This window comes from Diceros bicornis, chromosome 21 (genome assembly GCF_020826845.1).
Source record: "Diceros bicornis minor isolate mBicDic1 chromosome 21, mDicBic1.mat.cur, whole genome shotgun sequence".
Lineage (NCBI taxonomy): Eukaryota > Metazoa > Chordata > Mammalia > Perissodactyla > Rhinocerotidae > Diceros > Diceros bicornis.
In genome coordinates this window covers 15,851,929-15,865,284 of record NC_080760.1, presented here as the reverse complement: position 1 = coordinate 15,865,284, position 13,356 = coordinate 15,851,929, and the positions used below count along the sequence as shown (strand labels likewise).

General features: G+C 36.6%; 1 protein-coding gene across 1 annotated transcript in view; it reads right to left on the bottom strand.

The window, feature by feature from the left end:
• Positions 1–13,356, bottom strand: part of CPQ (carboxypeptidase Q) — a 465,359-nt gene that overhangs the window by 364,775 nt on the left and 87,228 nt on the right. The window contains exon 2 of the mRNA XM_058564673.1: positions 1,793–2,250. Within this exon, the coding sequence (XP_058420656.1) occupies positions 1,793–2,225 (433 nt within the window). The 5' untranslated portion in view covers positions 2,226–2,250. The remainder of the gene's footprint in view (positions 1–1,792; positions 2,251–13,356) is intronic.

The window sequence follows — 13,356 nt, the reverse complement described above, 5'->3', positions numbered from 1 at the left end:
AATATTACCATCAATAAGTGAAAAGACAATCCACAGAATGGGAGGGAACATTAGTAAATCATACACCTGACAAGGGACTTGTATCCAGAATACATGAAGAGCTTTTTCATTCAATAATAAAAATTCAAGTAGCATAATAAAAAGTTGGGCAAAGGGTTTGAATACACATTTCTCCAAAGAAGATATACAAATGGCCAATAAGAACATGGAAGGATGCTCAACATCATTAGTTATTAAGGAAAACGCAAATAGAAACCACAACGAGATATCACTTCAATTCCACTAGGATAGCTATAACCAAAAAGACAGATAATAACAAGCGTCGATAAATATGTGTAAAAATTAGAATACATTAGTGGAAATGTAAAATGATGCAGTTGCTTTGGAAAACAGTTTGGCAGTTCCTCAAAAAGGTAAATATAGAGTTACTATACCACCCAGCAATTCTACTCCTTGGTATATACCCAAGAGAAATAAAAACATATATCCATACAAAAACTTATGCATGAATGTTTATAGTAGCATTATTCATAATAGCAAAAGATGGAAAAAAACAAATGTCCATCAACTGATTAATGGATAAATAAAATGTGGTATATCCATAAAATGGAGCATGCTTCAACAATAAAAATGACTTAAGTACTGATACATGCTACAACATAGATGAACCTAGAAAACATTATGCTATGTGAAAGAAGTCAGTCACAAAAGACCACGTCGTGTATTATTCCATTCATGTGAAATATCCAGAATAGGCAAATCCATAAAGACAGAAAGCAAATCAGTGATTACTAGGGCTTAGAAGGGAGTTAGGGGAGGGATGGAGAGTAACTGCTAATTAATATGGAGTTTCTTTTTGAGGTGACGAATATGTTCTACCATTAGATTGCGGTGGTGGTTGCACCATTCTGTAAATCTACTAAAAACCACTGAATTGTACATTTTAAATGGGTGAATATTAGGATATGTGAATTATATCTCAATAAGAACGTTTTTCTTCTCTCCTGGGTCTTTCTCTTGGTATTAGAGAAGATCAAACGTTTTTATAAACTTTTTAGAGGAGGTCAACTAGTTTCTATAAACTAGTTCCTCTGCCATAGGAAAATAGTCTATGAATACACGAACAGTCCATGAAGAGACCATAGGAAAACAGTCCATAAATAGTCCAAGACTGACTGATAGCTCACCGTTGACTTGTTATATATCCCTGATGTATGCATTTATACTGTTTGATGAAGCTGAGCCAGGGTGCTGATAAGTAAAGGCAGAACTCTAGCCTGGATAATTCCTTGCATTAGAGGCCTCGGGTTCTGTAAAAGTAATTAACTCAGAACAATTCAATGTGCTCTGTCCCCTATTTCATTAATTTTAATAAATTCTGCACATTGAGGCCACTTAGAAGAAGTCATAGTTTTCGTATCCTATTTACATATATCTCAATTCTCTACAGAATGATACTAATGTTATACCAGATAGAAATTATTAAGTGATAGGGCTGATAAGTATCATGAACCAATAGCTGTAGATTCTTCATTTAAAAAATGACCCCACACAATCAGCTTTCTTTCAGAAAAGAAATAGAAGAAAGAAAGGAAGGAAAGGAAGAAGGAAGTAAAAAGAGGATAAGAGTAGGGAACTCATTAGGCCAATGGAATGGGAAATGATTATATCTTCTTTTTTATCACTCAAATTATAATATGCATCATGCATACTATAATCAATTATGTCACATGACATTAGTTTTATAAAGTACACAGCAAATTGACTTGAAAAAGACAAGCAGAAGCAGTACCTTCTGGGGGAGTCCCAATGCTGCTGCCAAGACCCAAAATAGCCATCTTGTGAATCCTGGGCTCCAGCATCACAGCAGACTCTTCTCCTCTTTCCCAGTGGGGTATTTTGACTGGCTCCAGGTGGACATTCTCCAGCCCATCTTCCTGCAGGTTTTGGTACATGATTTGGATGGCTTTTTCTAGGCTCTTGGATCCACTTAGTCTGGGTCCAACAGTATCAACCAGGAGTGCCAATCGCTCATAGGATCTGTTCTGGGCTTTACCATAAACAGCAAGGTTGATGATTGCTTTAGCAATATCTCCATAGCAGGCTATTTCTTCTTTTATTTCTTGAAAAGTCTTCTGAGGGATGCCATTCCTATATATAGCTTTCCCAGAGTTCATGGAGAAAAGGTGAACAACACCAACAAATGTGAAGAGAAGGAACTTCATTTTTTTTTCCCAATTGGTTTTCTTCCTAAAATAATTTATGTAAGTAAGAAACATGCTTTAGGAAAAAAGAATCTCACAGCTACTTGCCTATAACCCAGGGATTGCTTTTCAAACAGGATTCCCCTTCACTTCTCAACAGTTGCTCAACTTCCACCATCAAATTCAGGCACCATAACTCCCAGGAATGAAGAAGTAAAGAGGCAATGATTGGCCTTATTAATAAGGTAGCATTTATTATAATCACAGAATCATGTCACCTAGTAATCCAGTTTAAAATATGCTAAAAGATTAAAATAAGAAGATAACTAGGCAGGAGAGGAAGAAATAGTGGTAGCAGTAGTGGTGGCAGTGACAGGACGAGGACACTATTATCTGTTGCCCCTCCCTCTAAATAAAGGATGATCCAAATGGGCTTCAGTGTTCCCTTTGCTTGCTGTGCTCTTTCCTCTTTGCCTACTGAACTCTTCCTTTGAGGCCCTCTCAGATGTTGTCTTTTCTTGGTGCTTTCCATAACCCCACCTCCTCCACATTTAATCCTCACAACAATTCTATGAGGTAGTTTCTTACAATTACCTTCATTTTACAAATAAGGATCCTGCGGTAGCAAGAGATTAATTAACTTGCCAAAGATACACAAAGGCTTTCTAGCTCTAGAGTCCATGCTCTAAACAGTGCTACTCAAAGCATGGTTTGTGGACCAATGCCAATCTACAAGTGTTTTTCACTAGTCCACGACAGATAAATACAGAAATTAAAAGCAAACATATCCAGTGCTGTGCAATACAGCCAACAGTCTCATGTGGTTATTTCTGTTTAAATTAAAAAAACTAAATATTCAGTTTCTCAGTCATATTAGCTGCATTTCAAATGCTCAATAGCTACTTGTGGTTAGTGGCTACCATATTGGGGAGCATAGACAAACATTTCTATCATCATAGAAAGTTCTACTGGATATCATTGGTTTAGATACCTTTATAGACAATTGACAAAATAACTGTATAATTGTCAAATCTAATGATTTAAAAATGGTGCTTCTCTTTGTATGTCTGTGTTTCATTTTTCTAATTCACTGCTATTGTATTTTGCAAAAGTATCAGTCTGTAACAAATTAAAATTTAAAAAACTCGTCTTTACCAGAGATAATTTGAGAAGCACAGTCAAAAACTACTATATTATAAGGGTAAATTCCAAATTTAGTCAGCATACAAGGCCTTTCAAAATTTGGCTCCAACGACTACCTCAACTTCATCTTTCTACCTCTCCTCTAGAGCACACACACATTTTCATTCTTTTTCTTCTTCTCTCTTCCTCTCTTTCCTTCTCTCTGTATCTTTCACTCTCTCACACACACACACACATATATCTCTAAGCTTCCAGATACTGAGCACTTGAAATGTGGTTTATCCAAATTGAGATGTTTTGTAAGTGTAAAATATATATGTGATTTGATCTTTAAAATCAAATACTTCATACTTAAGTATGAAAAAACAATGTAAATATTTCAGATGTATTGGATTAAATAAAATATTAATTTCATCTGTTTCTTTTTACTTTTTAAATATGGGTATTAGAAAATTTTAACTTACATATTTATATTGATATTGCATAGTAGTGCTCTAGCTGCGTTGGAGTCGACACTGTTCTTCAAACACCCAGGCCCTTTTATAACTCTGGGTCTCTACATACGTTCATTCTCTTTTAATGCAAGGCCCTTCTCCTCATTCTACTCCCCTTCTGGTAAATGTCTCTGCTGATTCTTTAATGAGAAGGCTTTAAAAATCAACTCTTCTGTGGTGCACCATTTTCTGTGCTTCTACCATAATCAACTATATTCTCAACTAATATATTTGTTTATAAATCTGTCTCTCCTACTCTCGAAGTCAAGGAGGGTAAATTATTCATCGTTATACCCATATATAGGCACTCAATACACTTCTGTTTAAGGAATGAATGAGCCTTTAATCTCTCTAGGTCTTAGCTTTCCTAGGGTATGAGAGTACTTGTCTTGCCTCCTTTACAAAGAAGCTGTGGGAATAAAAACTTGCTATCATATTTAAAATATTTTGAAAAATTATGAAAACTATACATTATTGCTGCTTTATAACTATTTACGTGCATAGGTTCTTGGTTTCTACAGTCCACACTGATGCTTGTTTTTAAAAGCTAAATTTTATTAAGCAATCAAACTATTTCACCAGATTGCAATTTATTCTTGAAAGTACATTTTTCCAATGTGGTGTTGGTGAAACAAAAGAAAAAAAAAGTTACTATGCCATTTATTAATTAACACTAACCACAAATATATACTTCTCATTAAAAATTCTCTAAGTATTCTGCAAACATTAATTAACGATTTCACAATACACTTCTAGTGATGGATTAGAATCATTGTGAAGATCTAGTCCATATCTTTGTTGTGTAGACAGTTAATCCAGGCCTATGTTGTGATTCCCAGGCAGCAAATAAACCAGCAAATACAATCAACCAGGTAGCTGGATCAATGAGCACAGAATTCCCACAGGATTAAGAATTATTTTCTTATAGGAAACTGTATGCATTTACATATAATAGAAACTCAACAAAGGATACCCAACGCAGTCTGAGAAACAAATAACTATAATAAAATATATGTACTTAAACAGACTCAGACACAGAGTTAGCACCGGAACACAGAGAAGAACAAAGGGGACCATGAAGAGGTATAGAAAAGACATGACGTCTGAAGATGCCTCAAGGAATGGTCCGCAGGGAGAGAAGAGGGAATGGTACCCCGCTCAGAGGGACCACTGGAACATCATCCTTAGGTCACATTCTGATTAAAAGATACATACAGAAAATAACAGTGCCTGAGTCTATCATTTGTACATATTTTTGATATATGTCAATTGAATTAATAGATAACACGCCATTTTGATAATACTTAATGCCTCCTAACATGGTCAGTTAAATTAATTTTGACACTAAAAAATGATATAATTACTTTAAAACAGAAACTAATATCTGTGAGTGTTGTACTGAATACTTTAACTACATTGTATCTTCAAATCCCACACACACAATAAATACTTATTTTTAAAAGTAGGTTAATTTAAAAGATGATGGTTTGTTGCCTTTTAATGGATCAGTTTTTCCCTATCAGAACTTTAGATAGTTTACCAAGATCGAAGGCACATAACAACGAACTACATGAGAAATCACCTAGAACGTTTGACATAAGTAAACACTAAATACATATTAGTTTATTCTAAACCTGGTTTTCCCTGGAACACAATCTGAAAATTACTGATGTAATTCTTGGCTAGAATGCATAATTATATATCTCTTCAACAGAGCACTACAAGAATCTTTTATTATTATTGTTTTCAGAAAGGTACATTAGCCCAAGATGTGTTTTCATTAATAAATAGAAAATAATAATTACTACTAACAGTCTATATTTGGAGAGGTAACAAAAATGGAACAAGATATTGCTATATCACATTCCACTTAAGGAAAACACTGTAAAATATAATATGTAATTTAAAAACACAGGGACTATAGTCCGATACGTAATTTGTATATTCTTAGCAAGAAACAGAGATTTATAATAAAAATTAAAATAGTGAAATATATAGACAGAATAAGGCCAAATAAGGCCCATAATCAAGGACAACTTGAAGAAATTCCTTCCTAATTCACAGATTTAGGGTCACCATACACCAAAAAGTTCACTCCAGACTGGAGTCAATCCAAATGAGAAGGATGATCAAAGGTACCAGTTGATTTGCATAAAAGGACTAAAGACACTAGCCCTCGCCAAGCTACATGTGAAAAGACGTAGGCAAAAAGTAGAAATATTTTGGTTTATGAAATCAAGAAGAGTTTGGATAACATGAATATAGATTTACTCACCAAATCTTTCCATATTAGTACCAGGCAATAGCCCTAGTAGCTCACAGCTAATTTTAGGAAGATCAAAATGCACAATTTTACACAATGAGTGATAAACATGTAAATGGTTTACCTAAATAAAAGATGGGATTGGATAAAATCATGAATGATACAGTCATTGGAAGATGAACCCTTTTAAACCTACCATAAAGCATTGGCACCACAGGGACCCAAGTAAAAAGTTCCCCATGGGATAACCAGGAGGTTTTGCTGATCTGAAAGACTGTTAGTCTGCCCTACCTCAGAAATACAAATGTCCCCATACAGTCATTTCAGTCAAATAAAATTAAGCAAGCTACAGGAGTATTTTTCTATAGCCTGCAAAGGGAGAAAATAATTCTATGGTGATCAACAAAGACAAACAGTATTACTCATCTTAAACATTTCCTCTTTATTAACGGTTAATGGTGTTTTGTTCTGGGTCATAATTTCATCTCTCCATTCATTTAACAAAAATTTATTGAACACCGACTAAGCACTGAAGAAACAAATGTATAGGATATACAGAGAGCTGTCAAGTATAGGAGGAGACAGATAATGTGAAAACCTCCATAACTGAGGTAGTTACAAGGTTCTGTGAGAACAGAGGGGAAGAGAGGATTGGGAGGGCACATGCTTGAGCTGAGATTTGAAGAGTAAACAGGAGTTTACTGATGGGCATGTGAAGAAGGTAGGAGTGGCACTGAAGAAAAGGTAACCCAACAGAGGAAACAATCCATGTAAAGTCATAGAGGCTTTACAAAACATGGCCTAGGGAGAAAGGGGCAAGTAGCTGGATGGTAAGTGGGGGAAAATGGTTGAACATACAGCAGTAATAGGAAGGAATTATTCCCCAAGGCTGGACTGAAAAGGCCTACTGTGTGAAGCTCCAACATATAAGGAACAAAATGCCCTAGAGTGCTGTAACAGGGGACACAACAAATGTTTCCCACCCCTCTTGCAGCCAGGAAAAGGAAGGAAGGGAGGAAGGGAGGGAGGGAGGGAGGGAGGGAAGAAGGAAGGAAGGGGGTAAGGGACAAAGGAAGGAAGGAAGGGGGTAAGGGAGGGATGGAGGGAGAAAGGGGGAGAGGAAGGAAAATTTCTTTCTGATCTTCACTACCCCTTGTCTCCTTACCACAGAGAATTCATCCAGATTCCACAAGAAGACAAGGACAGCATATGAAGTTCCTCAAAAGTCCCTAAACAAGCCTCTACTTATTACCTATCTGGTTATTCCTTGGAATTTTCATAGAGGGAAAAGTAACTCATGCTTACAAAAGATGCATTAGTCAAGCAATTCATTTACAAAGACACTCAAGATTTTCTTTCATTTAAAATCTCTAAAATACTAATAACCCAATTGAGAAAAAAAAATCTAGTGCACTCTTGAGCAATTACAGGACATACGACATGTCTAAACTTAAAACTGTGCAACATTTTTTTTAAATACTCTTTATTCTTATACACAAAAGGTTGAAGTCATTATTCCTTTACTTGAATTCATATTATGGAAATATTAAATGTTATACCCTTCAAAATCTTAAACAATTATTTTTAAAACCCATGCTGTATCATGCCTTTGAATTTAGAAAGCTATATATTCAAAGGAAACTTTGGAGCACTATTTGAAAAAGACTTGCTTTTTATATATTGTCTTCATGAGCCATAGTTACAGATTATCTTTTTCACAAAAAGAGATAAAGTTCTTTATAATGTCATTTTCATTCTTTTCTACTTAAATCTGCAAGCAAACTAAAGCAAAACCAACTTTTCTCCTACTGTGAATTATGTTCTCTCTAATAATAGGATTATATTCCAAGGAAACAAAACAAAACCCTTTGCTTCTATTTCTAAATATTCTTCCTAAAATATTATTATTTGAAAATGTCTCAGTCTAGGATAGAAATGCCAGATGAATAGACTAAGTGAAGTGGAAAAGAACACAATGAAAAGAGAATGTGCTGAAAGATAGAAGGAGTAAGATTTAGGGACTGAGATTTTTATTGATTTTTTTTACTGTGTCACCTTTTTTTTCTAAAGACTGAATATACTACTTACATGAAAACTTAAATATTTCCCCTAAACCTTCCATTGCTGAACAGGATTCACTGATATAAATTTAACTCTTAGTCTGCAGTGTAGAGTGTGTAGCAGAAATAAAGACCAGATGTGCTAAATCCTTGCACAGACACTGGCACATCGAAGTTTGCTTCCTGACTTCTGTTAACACCCCTGGATTAACAATAGTTAGCCCTTCAACCATCTTAAGGAAGATTCTTTCCCTTATTAAATTCAAAGTTCAAACAATACAGGGCTTCTATTTTCCTGAGCTTATATTCAAATTATTCATTGTCATTCAAGAAAGTTCAATGAGAACTTACTACATGCCAGGAACTGTGCAACAATTTGAAGAAGATACAAAAATAATTAAGACTCAGTTCCTACTATTAGCAAGCACTGTCAGGTACCTATTCAATATCCATTCACCCTTTTTCTTGCTAATCAAATCTCAATTTTGTTGGGAGTACAAACTGTCCAGCCCCATTAATCTAGTTGTTCTCAATATGGATAGTACTACCTCTAGGAAGTGTTTTGAGTATGCATTGTGTGGGGGGGGTACTTTTGGCTGTCATAAGGGTGTGGGGTTCCTACTAGTAATTAGTTGGCAGGGGCCAGGGATGCTAGACATACTGCTAAATGGAGTATAATCCTGTGTACTAAGACCTCTCCTACATTCCACACAAAGTTTTTAAATGTGAAACACCTATAATCTTGAATCTTGAGCCTTGAATCTAACTCTATTGCACATACAAATACACAGAAAAATAGTTTTGGACAGTTTTAATGCAAGTTGACTTTTTCAAGAAGTAACTGCCGTGTATATCAAGGGAGGACTATGCTGTGTTTGTTCAGGACTTTACCAAGAGCTGTGCATCATTTTAATGAAATGACAATGACTATGCTGCTTCTGGTATTGGAAACACCATCACCACACCCCTGGGCCTGTCTGCATTTGTTGCTGTCACATTTACCACGCAAGCATCTGACTACTTCATTATGTTGTCTAGTGCAGTCATGTCTGGGAATGTACATTTTGAAGTACTTTATTATAAATTACTTGCCTTTAATTTCTCTTTTATATTACAGTTAGGATAGCATATGGATTTATTTGAAAATATGCATAAGCAGATTACCTATGATGCTTAATTCAGGATAATAAAGCAGGCATTATAAATTATTTCGGTTTTTTTGGTGTTTATTTTTTTTTTAAAGGGCATTGCATCTAATAGGATGGGGAAGTGGGGATTTAAGAGAATTCAACAATTCTCTTCCTCATTCTTCCAGCCAGAGGAGACCCTGTGACCCAGTTCTCCTCAAAGAGACTCAAACAGAAGCAGCTGACAAGAAGTGGTCACAATTCTAGAGCTGCATCAGCTACTTTGTAACCATGAGGGCAAGTCCCAGAGAACTGGTCCTGACCTCACTGAGCAGCTGAACCCATACCAGCACTACCAACTTGTCTGTTATGTGAGAAAAAGAAACTCTATTTGTCTTAGCCACTGTTAGTTGAATTTTCTGTTCCTTGCAGCTATGAATACATTTCCAACTACTACAGTACTTTAGGGGCTTCTTGGAGATACATAATTAAATGCATTGTTTATACTAATTAACACCATAAGCAGGGCCTAGGATCTGGCATATGGTCTACCTAGATTTCCCACATGCACCTAAATTCTAAATATCCAACACTAAATTCAGGATCTTCCCTTCCAAACCTGCTCTTCTTTTGTCAGTAAGTTTGAAACTGCAATGTGTTATTGGATTCTCCCCTCTCCCTCAGGGAGAACAGGTGAACAGTTGGCAAGTCCGGCCTGTAATTCCACCTTCCAATTCTTTCTTGACTAACTTCTCTCCTCTCCATCCTTAGCATCACTTCACTAGCTCAGAACCTCATCATCCTCCATTTGAAACACTTCCTCACACATCTCCCTGCCTTAAACTCAGGTCCCTTTCCAATCTTTCTTCCATATTGCTACTAGATCTATCTTAAACCCAAATTGAATGATTCCTTGGCTTAAAACATCTGTTTCCGCACTGTTTACTGTTCACTGTTAGGAGTACGGCTTTCTTCACAATCATTCCCTGTTGTTCCCTCACCCTGAAATTGCAGCCTGTTTACCAGTCCTTGAAGTTACAGAACACTCTTTACACCTTCCTGATTTTGCTCAGGCTGTTCCCTCTGCCAAAAAATGCCCTTTCATCCTTTCTCCATTTGGAGAAGTCACAACCATGATGCAATGTCCAGCTCATCGGTCTCCAACTCCAAGGCAGAACTATTTTCTGCCTTTTCAATAGCTCATTGTATGCTATATATTTTTGTGTCTGTCACCCTGCTAGACTATGCGTCACTTATTAGCAATAATATTTTACTTTTATAAAATCTACCAAGCATGTTCTCTGCAAGGAATGTGTTTTGTTTTGTATACTAAGCAAATAGCACAATACCTGTCAATAAATATTTATAGAATAAACAAATTCATCAAACAAGTAGTTATATTTCACAACAGAATTATACGGCTCTGATTCATCACTTTAATGATTACTTTTCCTGTATCAGACATTAGTTTACTCCCTTAAACTATAACATATTCACAAGTTCCTTTCATAAAGGGAGTCAAGAGACCTGGGACTTCATCCTGGCTGTCCCTCTCTAGATGCATGATCTTGAACAATTTATTTGAAGTCTCTCTTTATGTATAAAATAAAGGGTTACATTTCAGCTCTAACATTCTATTATGGATTTTCTTAAATACTTAATATCAATTACAATTTTCTTCACACGCCCTGTTAACACTTGACTAACTCACCTTATACTGAACTCTAAATTGGTTCAGATATAAAAACCTCTACTCAATCTACTGTTTTATCTCCTCCCACCAGCCAAATGAAATTAAACTCACAAAGGTCATTAAGATGCCCCTGTTCCTAAATCCAATGGAAACATTTCATTTCCTATCATACTTGACATCTGAAACATTTAACATTGTGGACAGCCTCTCCTTTTCCAAACCTCTTCTTCCTATATCTCTTCTCTCCTTCCTAATCTTTTCTAGGATCCCTTTTTTCCATCTATACTTTAAAGTTTATTATTTCCTAGGGCTCTCTCCTTGACCCTCTTCTCCTACTATACATTCTAGCTGGCAAAGTCATTCACTCCAAGGCTTCATTTAGCATCTACAGCTTGAGCTCATCTATAGGTTAATAAGCTCTCTTAATTTGGATGCCCCTGGGCACCTCTAGCTCAACACATCCAAATCCTCCTCATGACTTTTCCTCCAGAGTCTGCTTTTCTCCCTGAACACCCACCCTTGGTGTGTGGCATTTCCACCACCCCACCATCCAGACCATTTGGGATATCTCACTCTCTTTTAAACCCTTCAGTCACTTAATCACTAAGCGCTACCAAATTTAACTCCTAAAAAGCCCTCACATCCATATTTCCCCTCTACATCTTCCTCACCACCTTGGTTTATGGCCATATTACCTTAACCTGAACTACCAGCAATCTCCTAACTGATCTCCCTGTCTCCAGCCCCCTCTTTTCCCATACATTCTCTTTGCTGCGGTGGTTATACTTCCTCAAAACATTTACATTCAAAATGTCAGCCAGCTCCAGTGGTCTAGTGGTTAAGTTTGGCAAGCTCCGCTTTGGCGGCCCAGGTTCGGTTCCCAGGCGCAAACCTACACCACTCATCTATCAGTGGCCATGCTGTGATGGTGGCTCACATACAAAATAGAGGAAGATTGGCAACAGATGTTAGCTAAGGGTGAACCTTCCTCAGCAAAAAATAAAATTAAATTAAAAAAATAATAATAAAAATAAAAATATATATATTCAAAATGTCTGTCCTTCCCACTAAGCTGTGAATTCAATGTGGGCAAAGACTGTGTAGAATCCATCTTTGAGCCTCTAGGATCTAGCATTAATCTGGCATTTAGTAGGTACTCAGTGAACATAGGCAGGCAATATAGTTTCAGAAGCTTCAGAAGACTCTAAAAGCTAGCAGGCAGATGGGCTGTGGAGGAGGAGTGAATATACATTCTAGACTGAAGAGTAGTTCTTCTCTCTTTATAATTCAAAGAAAAGTACTGTTCTTAGTACTTATGTTCTTAGTAACTATGTACTGTCTTAAGCTGAACTTTCCTGTATAAGCAGATAATTCCCAGATATAGGACCACTTCTTCTTATAAGCATTCCTCCTTGGCACCTAATAAATTGGCACCTAATTTACTGCTTTTCACAGTAAGTATTCAGATTGTATTTGTTGATATAGGTTTTCTAGTATCTATTTTTCACATGATAGAGGACAGAAGGGCAAGATAAAAAGAAAAGAAGAGGCCAGGCAAGAACTTTTGCCCCTACTGCACCTTCAATTCTACTTGCCATAAAAAAAATTCCATAGAGTATGAAATCAAAAGTCCCACCGAGTAAAAACTAGTGAAATCTGAATAAAGTCTGTAGATTGTACCAGTGGCAATTTCCTGGTTTTGGTACACTATAGTCAGGTGGAGGTTACCATTGGTGGAAGCTGGATAAAGGACACAGCAGGATCGCTCTGTACTATTTTTGCAACATCTCCTGAGTCTGTAATTATTTCAAAATAAGAAGTTAAAAAGACAAAATAAAAAGTCCTACTTACCTGACAATTTTTAAAGTTCAAACATTTAAAAATATTTATATCAGAACATTATTTATACTTCTGGGAAAACCCCACACAGGAGTGAACCAGAACTGGTCCTACTTGTTATAATCAGCCTCTAGGATAGGGAGAAGAGTGTCCTAGGCCCACTCTCCTACCATCTTGGACTAGGATTCACCTGTATCCAATAGCTTCATCATTATTTTCCCTAAGAACCATGATAAGGAGGCTTCATTTCAAATGTCTCTGCCATTGAACATGTCATCCTGAATAAGGTATGGTCATTGTAGAGACAAGGGAGGAGGACTGAAGGATAACAGACAAATCCTAACAACTAATGCATGGTATTCCATTTTCTTCTCCCATTGGTTCTGGAAGTTAGTACAGTGACCGCAGGTTAGTGAGGTCATGAGAGCAGGGCAAATGGTACACTGACTGGCAGTCCCCTTACCAGAGGGAATCCCAGAAGCTCTGGCTTGGGAGGTGTGGGGATGAGAACCTGCTGGAGGAGGTCCACCGGT